General features: G+C 42.7%; 1 protein-coding gene across 16 annotated transcripts in view; it reads right to left on the reverse strand.

The window, feature by feature from the left end:
- The window catches only part of ank2b (ankyrin 2b, neuronal), a 354512-nt gene that overhangs the window by 118429 nt on the left and 210625 nt on the right, over positions 1 to 25458 (reverse strand). For 9 of the 16 annotated variants that reach the window (XM_079257630.1, XM_079257628.1, XM_079257621.1 and 6 more), the window contains 9 exons: positions 25018 to 25105; positions 20989 to 21092; positions 19397 to 19435; positions 18559 to 18783; positions 5783 to 5881; positions 5102 to 5256; positions 3952 to 4163; positions 2498 to 2702; positions 2327 to 2423 (listed from right to left, as the gene is read on the reverse strand). In XM_079257630.1, coding sequence (XP_079113756.1) covers positions 2327 to 2423; positions 2498 to 2702; positions 3952 to 4163; positions 5102 to 5256; positions 5783 to 5881; positions 18559 to 18783; positions 19397 to 19435; positions 20989 to 21092; positions 25018 to 25105 — 1224 coding nt within the window. The remainder of the gene's footprint in view (positions 1 to 2326; positions 2424 to 2497; positions 2703 to 3951; positions 4164 to 5101; positions 5257 to 5782; positions 5882 to 18558; positions 18784 to 19396; positions 19436 to 20988; positions 21093 to 25017; positions 25106 to 25458) is intronic. The other 7 variants (XM_079257624.1, XM_079257622.1, XM_079257632.1 and 4 more) reach the window with 4 other exon arrangements.

The following is a 25458-nucleotide window of genomic DNA, read 5'->3' on the forward strand; positions in this document are numbered from 1 at the left end:
GGATCTGGATATGGACCTAGATCTCGGGTCAGGATCAGGATCAGGATCTAGATCTGGATCTGGATCCTAATCTGGATCTGGGTCTGTATCAGGAACAGGATCATGATCTGGATCAGGATCAGGATCTGGGTCTGGATCTGGATCAGGATCTGGATCTGGATCTGGATCATGATCAGGATCAGGATCAGGATCTGGATCTGGCTCAGGATCAGGATCTGGATCAGGATCTGGATCAGGATCAGGATCTGGATCTGGAATTGGTTCTAGATTTGAATCTGGATTTGAATTTGGATCTGCATTTGGATTTGGATGTAAATTTGAAACCAGATTTGACACTGCCTCAGGATCTGGATTTGGATCTGGAATTGGTTCTAGATTTGAATCTGGATTTGGATCTGGATCTGGATTTGAATTTGGATCTGCATTTGGATTTGGATGTAAATTTGAAACTAGATTTGACACTGCCTCAGGATCTGGATCTGGATCTGGATTAGGATCTGGATCAGGATATTGATCATGATCTAGATCAGGATCTGGATATGGACCTAGATCTCGGGTCAGGATCAGGATCAGGATCAGGATCTAGATCTGGATCTGGATCCTAATCTGGATCTGGGTCTGTATCAGGAACAGGATCATGATCTGGATCAGGATCAGGATCTGGGTCTGGATCTGTATCAGGATCAGGATAAGGATCTGGGTCTGGATATGGATCATGATCTGGATCTGGATCAGGATCTGGATATGGACCTAGATCTCGGGTCAGGATCAGGATCAGGATCTAGATCTGGATCTGGGTCTGTATCAGGAACAGGATCATGATCTGGATCAGGATCAGGATCTGGGTCTGGATCTGGATCAGGATCTGGATCTGGATCTGGATCATGATCAGGATCAGGATCTGGATCTGGATCTGGATCTGGCTCAGGATCAGGATCTGGATCAGGATCTGGATCAGGATCTGGATCAGGATCAGGATCTGGAATTGGTTCTAGATTTGAATCTGGATTTGAATTTGGATCTGCATTTGGATTTGGATGTAAATTTGAAACCAGATTTGACACTGCCTCAGGATCTGGATTTCGATCTGGAATTGGTTCTAGATTTGAACCTGGATTTGGATCTGGATCTGGATTTGGATTTGGATCTGCATTTGGATTTGGATGTAAATTTGAAACCAGATTTGACACTGCCTCAGGATCTGGATTTCGATCTGGAATTGGTTCTAGATTTGAACCTGGATTTGGATCTGAATCTGGATTTGGATTTGGATCTGCATTTGGATTTGGATGTAAATTTGAAACTAGATTTGACACTGCCTCAGGATCTGGATCTGAATCAGGATCAGGATCTGGATCTGGATATGGATCCTAATCTGGATCTGGGTCTGTATCTGTATCTGTATCTGGATCAGGATCAGGATGAGGACCTGGATCTGGATCTGGATCAGGATCAGGATCTGGATCTGGATCTGGATCAGGATCTGGATTAGGATCAGGATCAGGATCTGGATCAGGATCAGGATCTGGATCAGGAGCAGGATGAGGACCTGGATCTGGATCAGGATCAGGATCAGGATCTGGATCTGGATCTGGCTCAGGATCTGGATCTGGATCAGGATCTGGATCTGGATCTGGATCAGGATCTGGATCTGGATCAGGAGCATGATGAGGACCTGGATCTGGATCAGGATCAGGATCAGGATCTGGATCTGGATCTGGCTCAGGATCAGGATCTGGATCAGGATCTGGATCTGGATCTGGATCAGGATCTGGATCTGGATCAGGAGCACGATGAGGACCTGGATCTGGATCAGGATCAGGATCAGGATCTGGATCTGGATCAGGATCTGGATTAGGATCAGGATCAGGATCAGGATCTGGATCAGGATCTGGATCTGGATCTGGATCAGGATCTGGATCTGGATCAGGAGCACGATGAGGACCTGGATCTGGATCAGGATCAGGATCAGGATCTGGATCAGGATCAGGATCAGGATCAGGATCTGGATCAGGATCAGGATCAGGATCTGGATCAGGATCTGGATCAGGATCAGGATCTGGATCTGGATCTGGATCAGGATCAGGATCTGGATCAGGATCTGGATCTGGATCAGGATCTGGATCTGGATCAGGATCTGGATCAGGATCTGGATCAGGATCTGGATCTGGATCTGGATCAGGATCTGGATCAGGATCTGGATCAGGATCTGGATCTGGATCTGGATCAGGATCTGGATCAGGATCTGGATCTGGATCAGGATCAGGATCTGGATCAGGATCTGGATCAGGATCAGGATCTGGATCAGGAGCCGGATCAGTGTTACCTGGCAGACACATTGGTGGTGAAGGAGACGCAGTCGTTGATGAATGTTAATGGAGTGGTTCCGGTTATGTCCTCCCACTGGGCTGGAGTTGTTCCACCTAAACGTAAACACAACGTGTGAAGGCCAGCAGGTGTCCGAGGTCGAGCAGGTCGCAGGTGTGTGCTTTCTCACCAGTTATGCTACAGAGCAGTCGCAATGTGGGCGCGTCTCCTCCGAAACCGTTGAGGACTGGGTCTGAGTTACTGGTGGGAACAGGGATGGTCATGGTGATGGGTTTATGGAACTTCCTCCTGCGAGGTTCCAGCGTGACGATGGGGCTGAAGGTCGCCTTGTTACCCAGGATCTTCCTCACCACGTCCACCCCCACTGGCTGAGCCTGCGAGCACAGAAGCAGCCTCCACCGTTATTTCCCCTACAGGGCTCCCATTCCACAGAATACTTAACCAAACAAATAAAACTGTTGGAATGATTGTTGTCTTCATTAAATAACCAGCAAAGTAAAGAATGGAATGTACCACAGAAATCTCAATGAAAGTAAAATAAATGTATGAATAATTAGATGAATAAAACACCACAGAAAAGAAAATTAAGAACTGAAATCAATAATAAATACACTAGAAAAAGCCTTGCCGAGCACAATGTTAAAGAATCCTTTAAAAATTTCCTGGATCCAAACGGTGATCTGGATCAGCACCAGAATCTAATCAGTTCTTCCATTTTACATTTCCAACAAGTCCTGAAAATTTCATGCAAATCCGTCCGGAACTTTTAGAGTTATATTAAAACAGACAAACAAACAGATAAACAAAACAAACATAATATAATAAAACAAACAATATAAAATAAAACAAACAAAAAACAAAACAAACAAAATAAAATAAAACAAACAAAAACAAACAAAAGAAAACAAACAAAACAACACAAATAAAACAAAATAAAACAAACAAAATTGAATAAAACAAATAAAACAAAATAAAATAAAACAAACAAAACAAAACAAACAAAATAAAACAAAACAAACAAAGTTGAATAAAACAAAACAAAACAACAAAATAAAACAAACAAAAAACAAAACAAACAAACAAAATAAAACAAACAAACAAAATAAAAGAAAAGAAACAAACAAACAAAACAAAACAAACAAAATAAAACAAAACAAACAAAGTTGAATAAAACAAAACAAAACAACAAAATAAAACAAACAAAAAAACAAAACAAACAAACAAAATAAAATAAAACAAACAAACAAAATAAAAGAAAAGAAACAAACAAACAAAACAAAACAAAACAAACAAAACAAAATAAAACAGATAAACAAACAAACAGAACAGTCAAAAAACCTTGGTGGAGGAAATAAAACAGAAAATAAAAAGACAAAAAAGCAAAACATGAAATAACAACTGAACTAATTAAAGTAAAGAACTACTGATACTGGGTGATTAATTACTGAAAACAAATATGAATAAATTACTTAAATAAAAACAATAAATATTGATAAATTATGAAAATTAGAAAATAAATACAAAGTAAAATTAAACCTGATAAAAATAAATTCACAAATGAATCAAATAAAGTAGAAAAAGAATAAATAAAAATAAGTGAATAAATGAGTAGAGGGGAGTGACCTGCAGGCCGACACGGATCCTCTTGGTCAGCGCCCCCTCCGGGAAAACCGCCTGCACCTGCGGCACCACGGTGCTGCTCAGCACGCCGCCCTCCGGACCAATCAGATTACTGTCCTGCTTGGTGCGGGACACCACCGCAAAGTATTGTGGGAAATCTCTGGTGATGATGCGACAGATCCGTTTCCTGTCCAGCTCCTCCGGCGTGTCCAACTCTGGAGACGGGGACGCACAGGCTGCTTTAATACACACACACACACACACACCTACACACACACACACACACACACACCTACACACCCCGACACACCCCCACACACCGACACACACCTACACACACCGACACACCCCCACACACCCAAACACCCCGACACACACCGACACACCCCGACACACCCCCCCACACACCGACACACACCGACACACCCCCACACACCGACACACCCCCACACACGACACACCCCGACACACCCTGACACACCCCCACACACCCCAACACACCCCCACACACACCGACACACCCCGACACACCCCAACACACCCCCACACACCCCCACACACCCCAACACACCCCCACACACACCGACACATCCCCACACACCCCGACACACCCCCACACACCCCCACACACACCGACACACCCCCACACATGACACACCCCGACACACCCCCACACACCCCAACACACCCCCACACACACCGACACACCCCCACACACCGACACACCCCCACACACCGACACACCCCCACACACGACACACCCCGACACACGACACACCCTGACACACCCCCACACACCCCAACACACCCCCACACACCCCGACACACCCCAACACACCCCCACACATGACACACCCCGACACACCCCCACACACCCCAACACACCCCCACACACCCCAACACACCCCCACACACACCGACACACCCCCACACACCGACACACCCCCACACACCGACACACCCCCACACACGACACACCCTGACACACCCCCACACACCCCAACACACCCCCACACACCCCGACACACCCCAACACACCCCCACACACACCGACACACCCCCACACACGACACACCCCGACACACCCCCACACACCCTGACACACCCCAACACACCCCAACACACACCCACACACCCTGACACACATGCTGACCTTCGTCCATGCCGTTCAGTATCTGGTTGAGCTCCTCCTGGGTGGATTCACACTGATGCTCCTTCCAGCTCTCCCCCGTCTCGCTCCTCAGGATCACCAGCTCCCGCTCCCTCCCCCGCAGGGCGGCGAAGTGGGGAATCTCCACGATGACGGGGCTGGAGGGGTGGAGGGAGGTGGAGGTCAGACCACGGTGGGTTTGAGGCATGATGCCTACCTGACATGCAGACTGTCTTCACACACACACACACGTCTCTAAACACCGACGGCAGCAGGTTCTATACACACAGAATCCAGAGCTACACAACATAGATCCACAACTCACATGCTTCAGTGCAGGACGACACTCGTCTACTACAACACATCTGCAGGTTATCTGGCCTGAAAGTACATCATCTAGGTCTCCCCAGACCTGGTCCTGACTGCAGGAACCAGACCGGCTGGAGGAGGACCATGTCTCAGGGTGGTCAGACTGAATGGAAGAAGTATCTTCAGGCCAGACAACCGTCTAAATTCCACAGAAAGCCGTGAGCTGTGAGGAAGTCGGGAACATGCTGAAGACATGGAGGGATGTAAACATGAAGCGGGACACAAGCAGCACAACAGACATGTTGGGAGACGGGATGATCCAGACTGGCATCCATGGATTGTTTCATATGCAACAAAACAGTTCATCCATCCTACCCAAGGAATTTAGTCCCTGGTGGACCGAGCTGGAGGATTCTGCTAACCAAGCTCTCCCCCTCATTTAGAGGTGGTGGGGCGGTGGGGAGGTGGAGTTTACTGTGACAGCATCCATACGCAGCAGTGTGGAAGAAAGAGCACACAGTGTTGTCTTTGGCTGGAAACGGAGGCAGTTTTTAGCATTCTACGGATACCAGAAAGGGACAAAATTCAACAGTGATAACAAAAAGGGACAGAAAAAGATCATAGCCCCCCCCAATAAGCTGTAAGAATACAACCCCCATGGAGAACCTCCACCATGTTGGACCTCAGACGGTCCAGGCCTAAACCTGGAGCTTCAGCGCATCGGACACTTTCCCCACAATGTTTTATCTTCGTCTTATCCCAAAATGGATCAAATTCTTTTTTGTTTTTTAAAAATAGTTCACACAACATCATGACCATGTGGAAAAGCTTTAATTTATTAAAAATCAAACACCTGAGGTCAGTTTTCAGCTTCGCACCAAACGCTGTGGATACTTAAGAGATTTCTCAGGTTTTTTAGTTTTAATATATTTGCAACAATTATAAAAGCTTTTTCCAAGTTGTTAAAGGGTGTTGTGTGTACAACTTTGAGTAAATGCATTTGATCGTTAAATGAGGCGGTGAGATGAAACATTGTGGGAAAAGTAAAGCACTGAGAAGACTTTCCAGAGGGTCTGTAAAAATAATGTTCTCACACGTACAGAGCCACATATAGAAGCAATCATGGTGCGACACTGCAGGAGTTGAGAGGAAAAACTCTGTTATTGAGGGTTAAAAGGAATTGGACAGCGGCTGTGAGGAAATAAAAGGGGCATGCTGCAGAACCTGGGAGACAGCAGCAGCAGAGAAACTTAGTAAGGCAGAGGCAGCTCATCTGGAAGAATCAGCCATTTCACTTTCACAGAGTTAATCACCAACAAGCAGGATAAAGAAATCCTGGTCACTCAGACAAATGCTTCAAACTTCCAGCTCAATGGAAAGTATATTCATATAGTACATACAACACATGGTCGATGCTTTTATCACCTTAAAAACTCCACCAGACTTTCTGATGCATTTAATATAACTTGTCATGTAGAATGTTAAACCTTTACATGTAGACGTCATGTTTACTAGGACTTACCACATACATCTCATGATTCCATGTAGTCATGATTCCTTGTAGTCATGATTCCATGTAGTCATGATTCCATGTAGTCATCATTCCATGTAGTCATGATTCCATGTAGTCATGATTCCATATAGTCATGATTCCTTATAGTCATGATTCCATGTAGTCACGATTCCATGTAGTCATGATTCCATGTAGTCATGATTCCTTGTAGTCATGATTCCATGTAGTCATGATTCCATGTAGTCATGATTCCTTGTATTCATGATTCCATGTAGTCATGATTCCTTGTATTCATGATTCCTTATAGTCATGATTCCATGTAGTCATGATTCCATGTAGTAATGAATCCTTATAGTCATGATTCCTTGTAGTCATGATTCCATGTAGTCATGATTCCATGTAGTCATGATTCCTTATAGTCATGATTCCTTGTAGTCATGATTCCATGTATTCATGATTCCTTATAGTCATGATTCCATGTAGTCATGATTCCATGTAGTAATGAATCCTTATAGTCATGATTCCTTATAGTCATGATTCCATGTAGTCATGATTCCATGTAGTCATGATTCCTTATACTCACGATTCCATGTAGTCATGATTCCTTACAGTCATGATTCCATGTAGTCATGATTCCTTATAGTCATGATTCCATGTAGTCATGATTCCTTATAGTCATGATTCCTTATAGTCATGATTCCATGTAGTCATGATTCCATGTAGTCATGATTCCTTATAGTCATGATTCCATGTAGTCATGATTCCATGTAGTCATGATTCCTTATAGTCATGATTCCATGTAGTCATGATTCCTTGTAGTCATGATTCCTTGTAGTCATGATTCCTTATAGTCATGATTCCATGTAGTCATGATTCCATGTAGTCATGATTCCATGTAGTCACGATTCCTTGTAGTCACGATACCATGTAGTCACGATTCCTTGCAGTCATGATTCCATGTAGTCACGATTCCTTGTAGTCACGATTCCTTATAGTCATGATTCCATGTAGTCATGATTCCATGTAGTCATGATTCCATGTAGTCACGATTCCATGTAGTCATGATTCCATGTAGTCACGATTCCATGTAGTCACGATTCCTTGTAGTCATGATTCCATGTAGTCATGATTCCTTGTAGTCATGATTCCATGTAGTCATGATTCCTTGTATTCATGATTCCTTGTAGTCATGATTCCATGTAGTCATGATTCCATGTAGTCATGATTCCTTATAGTCATGATTCCTTATAGTCATGATTCCATGGAGTCATGATTCCATGGAGTCATGATTCCATGTAGTCATGATTCCATGTAGTCATGATTCCTTGTATTCATGATTCCTTATAGTCACGATTCCTTATAGTCACGATTCCATGTAGTCATGAGTCCATGTAGTCATGATTCCATGTAGTCATGATTCCATGTAGTCATGATTCCTTGTATTCATGATTCCTTGTAGTCATGATTCCATGTAGTCATCATTCCATGTAGTCATGATTCCTTGTATTCATGATTCCTTATAGTCATGATTCCTTATAGTCATGATTCCATGTAGTCATGATTCCATGTAGTCATGATTCCATGTAGTCATGATTCCATGTAGTCATGATTCCTTGTATTCATGATTCCTTATAGTCACGATTCCATGTAGTCACGATTCCATGTAGTCATGATTCCATGTAGTCATGATTCCTTATAGTCATGATTCCTTATAGTCATGATTCCATGTAGTCATGATTCCATGTAGTCATGATTCCATGTAGTCATGATTCCATGTAGTAATGAATCCTTATAGTCATGATTCCTTGTAGTCATGATTCCATGTAGTCATGATTCCATGTAGTCATGATTCCTTGTATTCATGATTCCATGTAGTCATGATTCCTTGTATTCATGATTCCTTATAGTCATGATTCCATGTAGTCATGATTCCATGTAGTAATGAATCCTTATAGTCATGATTCCTTGTAGTCATGATTCCATGTAGTCATGATTCCATGTAGTCATGATTCCTTATAGTCATGATTCCTTGTAGTCATGATTCCATGTATTCATGATTCCTTATAGTCATGATTCCATGTAGTCATGATTCCATGTAGTAATGAATCCTTATAGTCATGATTCCTTATAGTCATGATTCCATGTAGTCATGATTCCATGTAGTCATGATTCCTTATACTCACGATTCCATGTAGTCATGATTCCTTACAGTCATGATTCCATGTAGTCATGATTCCTTATAGTCATGATTCCATGTAGTCATGATTCCTTATAGTCATGATTCCTTATAGTCATGATTCCATGTAGTCATGATTCCATGTAGTCATGATTCCTTATAGTCATGATTCCATGTAGTCATGATTCCATGTAGTCATGATTCCTTATAGTCATGATTCCTTGTAGTCATGATTCCTTGTAGTCATGATTCCTTATAGTCATGATTCCATGTAGTCATGATTCCATGTAGTCATGATTCCATGTAGTCACGATTCCTTGTAGTCACGATACCATGTAGTCACGATTCCTTGCAGTCATGATTCCATGTAGTCACGATTCCTTGTAGTCACGATTCCTTATAGTCATGATTCCATGTAGTCATGATTCCATGTAGTCATGATTCCATGTAGTCACGATTCCATGTAGTCACGATTCCATGTAGTCATGATTCCATGTAGTCACGATTCCATGTAGTCACGATTCCTTGTAGTCATGATTCCATGTAGTCATGATTCCATGTAGTCATGATTCCATGTAGTCATGATTCCATGTAGTCATGATTCCTTGTATTCATGATTCCTTGTAGTCATGATTCCATGTAGTCATGATTCCATGTAGTCATGATTCCTTATAGTCATGATTCCTTATAGTCATGATTCCATGGAGTCATGATTCCATGGAGTCATGATTCCATGTAGTCATGATTCCATGTAGTCATGATTCCTTGTATTCATGATTCCTTATAGTCACGATTCCTTATAGTCACGATTCCATGTAGTCATGATTCCATGTAGTCATGATTCCATGTAGTCATGATTCCATGTAGTCATGATTCCTTGTATTCATGATTCCTTGTAGTCATGATTCCATGTAGTCATCATTCCATGTAGTCATGATTCCTTGTATTCATGATTCCTTATAGTCATGATTCCTTATAGTCATGATTCCATGTAGTCATGATTCCATGTAGTCATGATTCCATGTAGTCATGATTCCATGTAGTCATGATTCCTTGTATTCATGATTCCTTATAGTCACGATTCCATGTAGTCACGATTCCATGTAGTCATGATTCCATGTAGTCATGATTCCTTATAGTCATGATTCCTTATAGTCATGATTCCATGTAGTCATGATTCCATGTAGTCATGATTCCATGTAGTCATGATTCCATGTAGTAATGAATCCTTATAGTCATGATTCCTTGTAGTCATGATTCCATGTAGTCATGATTCCTTGTATTCATGATTCCTTATAGTCACGATTCCATGTAGTCACGATTCCATGTAGTCATGATTCCATGTAGTCATGATTCCTTATAGTCATGATTCCTTATAGTCATGATTCCATGTAGTCATGATTCCATGTAGTCATGATTCCATGTAGTCATGATTCCATGTAGTAATGAATCCTTATAGTCATGATTCCTTGTAGTCATGATTCCATGTAGTCATGATTCCATGTAGTCATGATTCCTTATAGTCATGATTCCTTGTAGTCATGATTCCATGTATTCATGATTCCTTATAGTCATGATTCCATGTAGTCATGATTCCATGTAGTAATGATTCCTTATACTCACGATTCCATGTAGTCATGATTCCTTATAGTCATCATTCCATGTAGTCATGATTCCATGTAGTCATGATTCCTTATAGTCATGATTCCATGTAGTCATGATTCCATGTAGTCACGATTCCATGTAGTCATGATTCCATGTAGTAATGATTCCTTATACTCACGATTCCATGTAGTCATGTTTCCTTATAGTCATCATTCCATGTAGTCATGATTCCATGTAGTCATGATTCCTTATAGTCATGATTCCATGTAGTCATGATTCCATGTAGTCACGATTCCATGTAGTTACGATTCCATGTAGTCATGATTCCTTGTAGTCATGATTCCATGTAGTCATGATTCCTTGTATTCATGATTCCATGTAGTCATGATTCCTTGTATTCATGATTCCTTGTATTCATGATTCCTTATAGTCATGATTCCATGTAGTCATGATTCCATGTAGTAATGAATCCTTATAGTCATGATTCCTTGTAGTCATGATTCCATGTAGTCATGATTCCATGTAGTCATGATTCCTTGTAGTCATGATTCCATGTATTCATGATTCCTTATAGTCATGATTCCATGTAGTAATGAATCCTTATAGTCATGATTCCTTATAGTCATGATTCCATGTAGTCATGATTCCATGTAGTCATGATTCCTTATACTCACGATTCCATGTAGTCATGATTCCTTACAGTCATGATTCCATGTAGTCATGATTCCTTATAGTCATGATTCCTTATAGTCATGATTCCTTATAGTCATGATTCCATGTAGTCATGATTCCATGTAGTAATGAATCCTTATAGTCATGATTCCTTGTAGTCATGATTCCATGTAGTCATGATTCCATGTAGTCATGATTCCTTATAGTCATGATTCCATGTAGTCATGATTCCTTATAGTCATGATTCCATGTAGTCATGATTCCTTATAGTCATGATTCCATGTAGTCATGATTCCATGTAGTCATGATTCCTTATAGTCATGATTCCATGTAGTCATGATTCCATGTAGTCATGATTCCATGTAGTCATGATTCCATGTAGTCACGATTCCATGTAGTTACGATTCCATGTAGTCATGATTCCTTGTAGTCATGATTCCATGTAGTCATGATTCCTTGTATTCATGATTCCATGTAGTCATGATTCCTTGTATTCATGATTCCTTGTATTCATGATTCCTTATAGTCATGATTCCATGTAGTCATGATTCCATGTAGTAATGAATCCTTATAGTCATGATTCCTTGTAGTCATGATTCCATGTAGTCATGATTCCATGTAGTCATGATTCCTTGTAGTCATGATTCCATGTATTCATGATTCCTTATAGTCATGATTCCATGTAGTAATGAATCCTTATAGTCATGATTCCTTATAGTCATGATTCCATGTAGTCATGATTCCATGTAGTCATGATTCCTTATACTCACGATTACATGTAGTCATGATTCCTTACAGTCATGATTCCATGTAGTCATGATTCCTTATAGTCATGATTCCTTATAGTCATGATTCCTTATAGTCATGATTCCATGTAGTCATGATTCCATGTAGTCATGATTCCATGTAGTCATGATTCCTTATAGTCATGATTCCATGTAGTCATGATTCCTTGTAGTCATGATTCCTTGTAGTCATGATTCCTTATAGTCATGATTCCATGTAGTCATGATTCCATGTAGTCATGATTCCATGTAGTCACGATTCCTTGTAGTCACGATACCATGTAGTCACGATTCCTTGCAGTCATGATTCCATGTAGTCACGATTCCTTGTAGTCACGATTCCTTATAGTCATGATTCCATGTAGTCATGATTCCATGTAGTCATGATTCCATGTAGTCACGATTCCATGTAGTCATGATTCCATGTAGTCACGATTCCATGTAGTCACGATTCCTTGTAGTCATGATTCCATGTAGTCATGATTCCTTGTAGTCATGATTCCATGTAGTCATGATTCCTTGTATTCATGATTCCTTGTAGTCATGATTCCATGTAGTCATGATTCCATGTAGTCATGATTCCTTATCGTCATGATTCCTTATAGTCATGATTCCATGGAGTCATGATTCCATGGAGTCATGATTCCATGTAGTCATGATTCCATGTAGTCATGATTCCTTGTATTCATGATTCCTTATAGTCACGATTCCTTATAGTCACGATTCCATGTAGTCATGATTCCATGTAGTCATGATTCCATGTAGTCATGATTCCATGTAGTCATGATTCCTTGTATTCATGATTCCTTGTAGTCATGATTCCATGTAGTCATGATTCCATGTAGTCATGATTCCTTGTATTCATGATTCCTTATAGTCATGATTCCTTATAGTCATGATTCCATGTAGTCATGATTCCATGTAGTCATGATTCCATGTAGTCATGATTCCTTGTAGTCATGATTCCTTGTATTCATGATTCCTTATAGTCACGATTCCATGTAGTCACGATTCCATGTAGTCATGATTCCATGTAGTCATGATTCCTTATAGTCATGATTCCTTATAGTCATGATTCCATGTAGTCATGATTCCTTGTATTCATGATTCCTTATAGTCACGATTCCATGTAGTCACGATTCCATGTAGTCATGATTCCATGTAGTCATGATTCCTTATAGTCATGATTCCTTATAGTCATGATTCCATGTAGTCATGATTCCATGTAGTCATGATTCCATGTAGTAATGAATCCTTATAGTCATGATTCCTTGTAGTCATGATTCCATGTAGTCATGATTCCATGTAGTCATGATTCCTTATAGTCATGATTCCTTGTAGTCATGATTCCATGTATTCATGATTCCTTATAGTCATGATTCCATGTAGTCATGATTCCATGTAGTAATGATTCCTTATACTCACGATTCCATGTAGTCATGATTCCTTATAGTCATCATTCCATGTAGTCATGATTCCATGTAGTCATGATTCCTTATAGTCATGATTCCATGTAGTCATGATTCCTTGTAGTCACGATTCCATGTAGTCATGATTCCATGTAGTAATGATTCCTTATACTCACGATTCCATGTAGTCATGTTTCCTTATAGTCATCATTCCATGTAGTCATGATTCCATGTAGTCATGATTCCTTATAGTCATGATTCCATGTAGTCATGATTCCATGTAGTCACGATTCCATGTAGTTACGATTCCATGTAGTCATGATTCCTTGTAGTCATGATTCCATGTAGTCATGATTCCTTGTATTCATGATTCCATGTAGTCATGATTCCTTGTATTCATGATTCCTTGTATTCATGATTCCTTATAGTCATGATTCCATGTAGTCATGATTCCATGTAGTAATGAATCCTTATAGTCATGATTCCTTGTAGTCATGATTCCTTACAGTCATGATTCCATGTAGTCATGATTCCTTATAGTCATGATTCCTTATAGTCATGATTCCTTATAGTCATGATTCCATGTAGTCATGATTCCATGTAGTAATGAATCCTTATAGTCATGATTCCTTGTATTCATGATTCCATGTAGTCATGATTCCATGTAGTCATGATTCCTTATAGTCATGATTCCTTGTAGTCATGATTCCATGTATTCATGATTCCTTATAGTCATGATTCCATGTAGTCATGATTCCATGTAGTAATGAATCCTTATAGTCATGATTCCTTATAGTCATGATTCCTTATAGTCATGATTCCATGTAGTCATGATTCCATGTAGTCATGATTCCTTGTATTCATGATTCCTTATAGTCATGATTCCTTATAGTCATGATTCCATGTAGTCATGATTCCATGTAGTCATGATTCCTTATAGTCATGATTCCATGTAGTCATGATTCCTTGTAGTCATGATTCCATGTAGTCATGATTCCTTGTAGTCATGATTCCTTGTAGTCATGATTCCATGTATTCATGATTCCTTATAGTCATGATTCCATGTAGTCATGATTCCTTATACTCACGATTCCATGTAGTCATGATACCTTACAGTCATGATTCCTTACAGTCATGATTCCATGTAGTCATGATTCCATGTAGTCATGATTCCTTATAGTCATGATTCCATGTAGTCATGATTCCTTATAGTCATGATTCCATATAGTCATGATTCCTTGTATTAATGATTCCTTATAGTCACGATTCCATGTAGTCACGATTCCATGTAGTCATGAGTCCATGTAGTCATGATTCCTTATAGTCATGATTCCTTATAGTCATGATTCCATGTAGTCATGATTCCTTGTAGTCATGATTCCATGTAGTCATGATTCCATGTATTCATGATTCCATGTAGTCATGATTCCTTATAGTCATGATTCCATGTAGTCATGATTCCATGTAGTCATGATTCCATGTAGTAATGAATCCTTGTAGTCATGATTCCATGTAGTCATGATTCCATGTAGTCATGATTCCTTATAGTCATGATTCCTTGTAGTCATGATTCCATGTAGTCATGATTCCTTTTAGTCATGATTCCATGTATTCATGATTCCTTATAGTCATGATTCCATGTAGTCATGATTCCATGTAGTAATGAATCCTTATAGTCATGATCCCTTATAGTCATGATTCCTTATAGTCATGATTCCTTGTATTCATGATTCCTTGTATTCATGATTCCTTATAGTCATGATTCCTTATAGTCATGATTCCATGTAGTCATGATTCCATGTAGTCATGATTCCTTATAGTCATGATTCCATGTAGTCATGACTCCTTGTAGTCATGATTCCATGTAGTCATGATTCCATGTAGTAATGAATCCTTATAGTCATGATTCCTTGTAGTCATGATTCCATGTAGTCATGATTCCATGTAGTCATGATTCCTTATAGTCATGATTCCTTGTAGTCATGATTCCATGTATTCATGATTCCTTATAGTCATGATTCCATGTAGTCATGATTCCATGTAGTAATGAATCCTTATAGTCATGATCCCTTATAGTCATGATTCCTTATAGTCATGATTCCATGTAGTCATGATTCCTTGTATTCATGATTCCTTATAGTCATGATTCCTTATAGTCATGATTCCATGTAGTCATGATTCCATGTAGTCATGATTCCTTATAGTCATGATTCCATGTAGTCATGATTCCTTGTAGTCATGATTCCATGTAGTCATGATTCCTTGTAGTCATGATTCCTTGTAGTCATGATTCCATGTATTCATGATTCCTTATAGTCATGATTCCATGTAGTCATGATTCCTTATACTCACGATTCCATGTAGTCATGATACCTTACAGTCATGATTCCTTACAGTCATGATTCCATGTAGTCATGATTCCATGTAGTCATGATTCCTTATAGTCATGATTCCTTATAGTCATGATTCCATGTAGTCATGATTCCTTGTATTCATGATTCCTAATAGTCATGATTCCATGTAGTCATGATTCCTTATAGTCATGATTCCATGTAGTCATGATTCCTTATAGTCATGATTCCATGTAGTCATGATTCCATGTAGTCATGATTCCTTGTAGTCATGATTCCTTGTAGTCATGATTCCTTGTAGTCATGATTCCTTGTAGTCATGATTCCTTATAGTCATGATTCCATGTAGTCATGATTCCATGTAGTCATGATTCCATGTAGTCACGACTCCTTGTAGTCATGATTCCATGTAGTCACGATTCCTTATAGTCATGATTCCATGTAGTCATGATTCCATGTAGTCATGATTCCATGTAGTCACGATTCCTTATAGTCATGATTCCATGTAGTCATGATTCCATGTAGTCATGATTCCATGTAGTCACGATTCCTTGTAGTCATGATTCCATGTAGTCATGATTCCTTATAGTCATGATTCCATGTAGTCATGATTCCATGTAGTCATGATTCCATGTAGTCACGATTCCTTGTAGTCACGATTCCTTGTAGTCACGATTCCTTGTAGTCATGATTCCTTGTAGTCATGATTCCATGTAGTCATGATTCCATGTAGTCATGATTCCATGTAGTCATAATTCCTTGTAGTCATGACTCCTTGTAGTCATGACTCCTTGTAGTCATGATTCCTTATAGTCATGATTTCATGTAGTCATGATTCCTTATAGTCACGATTCCATGTAGTCATGATTCCATGTAGTCATGATTCCTTATAGTCATGATTCCATGTAGTCATGATTCCATCTAGTCATGATTCCATGTAGTCATTATTCCTTATAGTCATGATTCCTTGTAGTCATTATTCCTTATAGTCATGATTCCTTGTAGTCATGATTCCTTATAGTCATGATTCCATGTAGTCATGATTCCATGTAGTCATGATTCCTTATAGTCATGATTCCTTATAGTCATGATTCCATGTAGTCATGATTCCATGTAGTCATCATTCCTTGTAGTCATGATTCCATGTAGTCATGATTCCTTATAGTCATGATTCCATGTAGTCATGATTCCTTGTATTCATGATTCCATGTAGTCATGATTCCATGTAGTCATGATTCCATGTAGTCATGATTCCTTGTATTCATGATTTCTTATAGTCATGATTTCATGTAGTAACGAATCCTTGTAGTCATGATTCCTTGTAGTCATGATTCCATGTAGTCATGATTCCATGTAGTCATGATTCCTTGTAGTCATGATTCTCTATAGTCATGATTCCTTGTAGTCATGATTCCATGTATTCATGATTCCTTATAGTCATGATTCCATGTAGTCATGATTCCATGTAGTAATAAATCCTTATAGTCATGATTCCTTGTAGTCATCATTCCATATAGTCATGATTCCATGTAGTCATGATTCCTTATAGTCATGATTCCATGTAGTCATGATTCCATGTAGTCATGATTCCATGTAGTCATGATTCCATGTAGTCATGATTCCTTATAGTCATGATTCCATGTAGTCATGATTCCATGTAGTCATGATTCCATGTAGTCATGATTCCATGTAGTCATGATTCCTTGTAGTCATGATTCCATGTAGTCATGATTCCATGTAGTCATGATTCCTTATAGTCATGATTCCATGTAGTCATCATTCCATATAGTCATGATTCCATGTAGTCATGATTCCTTATAGTCATGATTCCATGTAGTCATGATTCCATGTAGTCATGATTCCATGTAGTCATGATTCCTTGTAGTCATGATTCCATGTAGTCATGATTCCATGTAGTCATGATTCCTTATAGTCATGATTCCTTGTAGTCATGATTCCATGTAGTTATAATTCCATGTAGTCATGATTCCTTATAGTCATGATTCCTTATAGTCATGATTGAGACGTGGTGTTTCAGCCTCAGCTCTCACACTATGAGGCTAAAGTGATGTAAACTAAATGTATCAAAAGATACAGCTGCATCCCAAACGTCTTCCTGCTACTATCTACCTGCTATCCTCACTGCAGCACCTCCACCTCAGCTGCATCCCAAACGTCTTCCTGGCTTTATTCCAGCCATAGAGGATCATTATTTTCCTGCTTTTCTCATCACTTGTTGATCTTTGGCTGCTCCTGATTGGACGTTACCGTCAGTTTAAGCTCTCTGATTGGTGGAAAGTCTGACAGGAAGTGTCTTCATCATCATGTCCAGGTGAAAATAGAGGTCGCTTAGCAACATGGTAGTGATGGTGATGAAGATGTGATAAATAATGGTGGATTTACCATCTAGAGTCTCTGAATAAACACTACATGTTGTGTCTGGATTGTAAACCTCCTGGACGGATAGAAACGCTGGAAAACCTCCATAGACCAGCTGGAGGGTCACATGACCATCACAGTTCCACACTGCTGGTCCTGGTGGGGGAGGGGGTGGACCTGGAGGAAGTCTGATGGAGGTTTAAGGGTTAAACTAATGTTTCCTCTGAATTCCCTACATCCATCAACTCCCTGCATCCTTACCCAAGGAACTGGGCCCCGGAGGGCCCCACCTCGATCAGCCTGCTGGCCAGACCCTCGCCCTCCACCATAGGGGGCATGGTGGCCAGACGGTGCCTCTTCACAAGCCGACACGTGATCCGTGTTGGTGCGCTGCACTTCCTGGGCGGGATGATGATGCGGAGGCCATTGTGTCGGCACCCACACATGGCTCCGCCCCTCGCGTCCACCATGAAGCTGACCAGGAAGCTGGAGAGCAGCAGGAGACATTTACAGGTTAGAGACGGACATTACCGTCTCCGTTAAGCGACGAGAACACCAACAGAATCAAACAGACATTAAATAACCCTCTTCAGGCCTGCTGGGGAGCGCTGGTGTCTGTTTCCTCACCGTTTAAAGGAAAAGATGTGGACATGGAAACATGTGACGTCACACCGACTGAGCGTCCTTCCGCATGCAGAGCGAGCTGTGCATGTGGTTCAGACATGGATGTGATGAGGTGACCTTACCTGAACTTCAGTTCAATCTTTTTTCTTTTTAAACATTCACACAAGACGATGAGGCGTTCGTTATTTACCCAGAAAACCTGCTGGAGGCTCCAAACCTCCAGAAGGAGACGGGATGGAGGGGCGTTAGTGAAAGACAAGACGCTGTATGAAGTCAACATCAACCTTCATCGCCTCCTCCTGCCTCCTCATTCTCAGTTTTAGTTTGTCTTCTCCGTCCAGCAGCAGACGGAGGTTCTGAAGTCGGATTCAAAGCAAGGCAGGAGGCGACGGAGGAGGACACCTCTCCACCAGGAGAGCACACGGCGGGGAGGAGGAAGGCCATGAAGACGAGCAGCTGAGCTGCAGACAGTCACCTGCTGTGGTCTCCATGATCATGGCACGGAGAGGAACGGCTGAAGACGAGCAGCACATCAGACAGAGAGGAGGCAGAAGTCAGAGAAGCAGAAACAGCTGATTTTACAACATGAAGGAGGACGCCGCCGCCTGATGGCAAAAACACTCCTGCTGCGCTGGAACATCTGGATGCTGCTTAGAAAAGGATGTGGAATAAACTTCATGTTTGTTAGAAACAAAGCAGCTTGTGTTGCAGCGTTTCATGGAAGCTGATTTAAAGCTGCAGCCTGCTGGATAACAGGCTTCCTAACCAAAGCAAGACTTCCGCCGGTGGAGCAGATAGAAGCTTTATTCATCCCCACAGGAGACGTTTCTTTCCCTCCAAGCTTCAGATAGAGACAAATCATAGCGTTTTTAAAAGCACAGGCAACTCCGCAGCAACGGTTTCTGACTGCAGAGCTTCACTTACTCCACTAGGGGGCAGAAGATCCAAAAGCTCTGCTTCTGGCTTACAAAACAATAACTGAAACGTCTCCCGTCTACCTTCACTCCCTAATCCAGACCTCCACTCCCTCTCCACAGCTACGTTCCACCAGTGAAAGACGCCTCGTGTTACCACCACAACGTGGGACTAAATCACCAGCCAGACTCTTTTCCTCTGTTGTTCCACGATGGTGGAATGATCTCCCAAACTCTGTCCGCTCTGCAGAGTCCCTGTCTACTTTCAGACCCAGCTGAAGACTCAGCTCTTCAAGGAGAACTTCTACACTTAGTTTAGCTGTATTTGTTGGAAAGTTGGAGAACTTAGCCCGGTTCTTTGCAACAAACTTCATGGTATTAATTCTTTGTATTGTAACATAGGTGGTATTATGGGGTGGGAAGGGAGTAAACAATAAACAAAACAAAACAAAAAAGCTGAAGCTTCATGGAAGGACCTGCGTCCAACTGGACAGTCCACCATCATCTTCCTACCATGTCCTCGACTGTTTTATTTCATGCTTGTGTTGTTCTCACTCAGATGTAAGTCGCTTTGGATAAAAGCGTCTAAATGACTGTAGAATAGAATAGAATAGAATAGAATAGAATAGAATAGAATAGAATAGAATAGAATAGAATAGAATCAAATAGAATAGAATAGAATCAAATAGAATAGAATACTTCGGTCATGTGAGATGACGTGAAGATCATGTGATCTGGTGCAGTTCTCAGACGACCAGGAATTGAAGCAGCTCTTCATGTGAAATAACTTCATGGTTCGGTTCATGATGAGTCAGTTTAAATAAAATCCTTCATTCATTGATTCCAGTGATGCTGCAGGGGAGCAGGAACATTTACTTTCCTGTTTTTCAACGCTGTGCTGGTCAGAAAATGATAAAATACTTAATGATTATGTGTGAGACAAACTTTCATCAAAATGCTCCTGGCCTGTGTTTTTTACGTAATGTCGTGTTTTCGGTCCGGACTCGGGACGAACCAGGCGCTCCGGTACTAAGCTATCTTCACGAGGAACCATCCTAACCCTAACAGCAGGTCTGGAAGGTGTGGTGCCCTGGACAACCAGCAGGGGGCGGCAACTCACTGCTGAAGCAAGAGAAAGTATGACGGCACCTACCCAGAATGGATGGGGCTGGAGGACAAGGCCACGTTATCCAGGTTCTCTGTGCCCCAGCTAAGCCGGTAGGAATCCCGCTCATTCTCCCTGCTCAGCGCCGAAACCTGGAAACAGACGGGAGTCGTTACCGATGGCGGGAATCAGCCTGAAGGGAACCGGCCGTTCCGATGGTTCAAGATGGTACATCGTTCGTACCCTGATGCAGCTTCTTTTATAAAAACACTCAACGAAAGCAGTCCATCAGGTCCATCTATAATACCCGACAGACCCCTTTCCTCCAGAACCGCAGTCCATCAGGTCCATCTATAATACCCGACAGACCCCTTTCCTCCAGAACCGCAGTCCATCAGGTCCATCTATAATACCCGACAGACCCCTTTCCTCCAGAACCGCAGTCCATCAGGTCCATCTATAATACCCGACAGACCCCTTTCCTCCAGAACCGCAGTCCATCAGGTCCATCTATAATACCCGACAGACCCCTTTCCTCCAGAACCGCAGTCCATCAGGTCCATCTATAATACCCGACAGACCCCTTTCCTCCAGAACCGCAGTCCATCAGGTCCATCCATAGTACCCGACGGACCCCTTTCCTCCAGAACCGCAGTCCATCAGGTCCATCTATAGTACCCGACGGACCCCTTTCCTCCAGAACCGCAGTCCATCAGGTCCATCTATAATACCCGACAGACCCCTTTCCTCCAGAACCGCAGTCCATCAGGTCCATCTATAATACCCGACAGACCCCTTTCCTCCAGAACCGCAGCCCATCAGGTCCATCTATAATACCCGACGGACCCCTTTCCTCCAGAACCGCAGTCCATCAGGTCCATCTATAATACCCGACGGACCCCTTTCCTCCAGAACCGCAGTCCATCAGGTCCATCTATAATACCCGACAGACCCCTTTCCTCCAGAACCGCAGTCCATCAGGTCCATCCATAGTACCCGACGGACCCCTTTCCTCCAGAACCGCAGTCCATCAGGTCCATCTATAGTACCCGACGGACCCCTTTCCTCCAGAACCGCAGTCCATCAGGTCCATCTATAGTACCCGACGGACCCCTTTCCTCCAGAACCGCAGTCCATCAGGTCCATCCATAGTACCCGACGGACCCCTTTCCTCCAGAACCGCAGCCCATCAGGTCCATCTATAATACCCGACGGACCCCTTTCCTCCAGAACCGCAGCCCATCAGGTCCATCCATAATACCCGACGGACCCCTTTCCTCCAGAACCGCAGCCCATCAGGTCCATCCATAGTACCCGACGGACCCCTTTCGTCCAGAACCGCAGCCCATCAGGTCCATCTATAATACCCGACGGACCCCTTTCCTCCAGAACCGCAGCCCATCAGGTCCATCTATAGTACCCGACGGACCCCTTTCCTCCAGAACCGCAGTCCATCAGGTCCATCCATAGTACCCGACGGACCCCTTTCCTCCAGAACCGCAGCCCATCAGGTCCATCTATAATACCCGACGGACCCCTTTCCTCCAGAACCGCAGCCCATCAGGTCCATCCATAATACCCGACGGACCCCTTTCCTCCAGAACCGCAGCCCATCAGGTCCATCTATAATACCCGACGGACCCCTTTCCTCCAGAACCGCAGCCCATCAGGTCCATCCATAGTACCCGACGGACCCCTTTCCTCCAGAACCGCAGCCCATCAGGTCCATCTATAATACCCGACGGACCCCTTTCCTCCAGAACCGCAGCCCATCAGGTCCATCCATAGTACCCGACGGACCCCTTTCCTCCAGAACCGCAGCCCATCAGGTCCATCCATAATACCCGACGGACCCCTTTCCTCCAGAACCGCAGCCCATCAGGTCCATCTATAATACCCGACGGACCCCTTTCCTCCAGAACCGCAGCCCATCAGGTCCATCTATAGTACCCGACGGACCCCTTTCCTCCAGAACCGCAGCCCATCAGGTCCATCTATAATACCCGACGGACCCCTTTCCTCCAGAACCGCAGCCCATCAGGTCCATCTATAATACCCGACGGACCCCTTTCCTCCAGAACCGCAGCCCATCAGGTCCATCTATAATACCTGACGGACCCCTTTCCTCCAGAACCGCAGCCCATCAGGTCCATCCATAGTACCCGACGGACCCCTTTCCTCCAGAACCGCAGCCCATCAGGTCCATCTATAGTACCCGACGGACCCCTTTCCTCCAGAACCGCAGCCCATCAGGTCCATCTATAATACCCGACGGACCCCTTTCCTCCAGAACCGCAGCCCATCAGGTCCATCCATAGTACCCGACGGACCCCTTTCCTCCAGAACCGCAGCCCATCAGGTCCATCCATAATACCCGACGGACCCCTTTCCTCCAGAACCGCAGCCCATCAGGTCCATCTATAATACCCGACGGACCCCTTTCCTCCAGAACCGCAGCCCATCAGGTCCATCCATAGTACCCGACGGACCCCTTTCCAGTCGGCCTGAAATCCTCATTCTGATGCTCAGTATGAACCTCAGCAAGTCGTCTCCGCCGCGTCTACATGCTGCCGTGTGATTGGCCGGCTGGATGAACAGCTGGAGCTGATGAGGAGGCATTATTAATGCCCTCCTCCCCTTCACACGTCTTTGTTCTGGTTGTGTTTACCCACAATGCCGCGCGCTGAACCCACGATGCACTTTGCTTTGTAGTCCACTTCCTGTAGTCGGTTAAAACTGGCCGAGTCTGCCTCTTGGGTCTCAGTCAGAATGAGTCTTTTTCATAAAACAGCCAAACGAAGCGACTTTCCCAGCAAGCGGAGCAGGAATCGGATCAGAAACGCTGCTGGGAACGAGCCTTACAGAAGTTCCAACACGCCGTAACACCACAAACATTCACACCATCCCAGACATTTAAAACCTTCTGCTGCATTCATTTAGTTATCAAAGATTAAATTACATCCCATTATGTCTCCAAGACGCCTTCAACCCGGCCCCAGCCCTGCCTGCAGGTATAATCACCACATATGAACACCGGTTAGGTATCTGAGCCTTAGAGAGACAGACAGAAGTCTGGTTACGACACTCGGGGTATGTTAGGATGCCGACAATTCTCTGGAATGAAAAAAACAACAACAAAGACTTGACTAAAATAAAATGAAGACTTAGGAATAAAATCTGGGCATTTACGAGTTCTTAAGGCATAAATGTGAAGTTTTGAATTACAGACATTTAGAGCCTGTTGGAACCCGGAAATCGTTGCAGAGTTTCACAACTTCGGTTGCATTTTTCTGGTTTCTGGGTTTTCCCTGTGAACGAAGAGCAACAAAGAGCAACAAAGAGCAACGTAGACCAACATAGAGCAACGTAGAGCAACATAGAGCAACGTAGGGCAACATAGAGCAACGTAGGGCAACATAGAGCAATGTAGAGCAACGTAGAACAACGTAGAGAAACATAGAGCAACGTAGAGCAACATAGAGCAACGTAGGGCAACATAGAGCAACGTAGGGCAACATAGAGCAATGTAGAGCAACGTAGAACAACGTAGAGAAACATAGAGCAACGTAGAGCAACATAGAGCAACGTAGGGCAACATAGAGCAACGTAGGGCAACATAGAGCAATGTAGAGCAACGTAGAACAACGTAGAGAAACATAGAGCAACGTAGAGCAACATAGAGCAACGTAGAGCAACATAGAGCAACGTAGGGCAACATAGAGCAACGTAGAGCAACGTAGAACAACGTAGACCAACATAGAGCAACGTAGAGCAACGTAGAGCAACATAGAGCAACGTAGAGCAACATAGAGCAACGTAGAGCAACATAAAGCAACGTAGAGCAACGTAGAGCAACGTAGGGCAACATAGAGCAACATAGAGCAACGTAGAACAACGTAGAGCAACATAGAGCAACGTAGAGCAACATAGAGCAACGTAGAGCAACATAAAGCAACGTAGAGCAACATAGAGCAACGTACAGCAACATAGAGCTACGTAGAGCAACGTAGACCAACGTAGAGCAACGTAGAGCAACATGGAGCAACGTAGAGCAACGTAGAGCAACGTAGAGCATACCTGGTGACTGGCGAGCATGTCATCCGTCATGCCTTCGTGTCTGGGGGAGTAGTAGTTGTGGTGGGTGGGTGTGAAGGACCGGTCTGAGCTGGATAAGACAAAGACAAACGACAAGACCAAAACAGAAACTGTGAAGGTCAAGAAGACAGCTTTGATATTTAGCTTTAAAATGCATCTTCAAGCTAATCATCTTTTCCTTTCAGGATCAATATCCAACAACAAGCGTGAGCTCTGTTAGCCAATCCAACTGAATGTCACTGAGAAAGAACTAATGGAGAAAAATAAAAGGATTCTTCTGAATTTATGGTGATATTATAACTATGGGACTGTTTAGCATTAGCAGTAAACAACTTCACCATCTCAGAGCTAAAAAGCTAACAGACATAGCATTGTTCTAATCACATTTTATATCTAATTTCAACAAACACATAATTCAGCTGA

Source organism: Telmatherina bonti (genome assembly GCF_933228915.1).
Source record: "Telmatherina bonti genome assembly, chromosome: 18".
NCBI lineage: Eukaryota > Metazoa > Chordata > Actinopteri > Atheriniformes > Telmatherinidae > Telmatherina > Telmatherina bonti.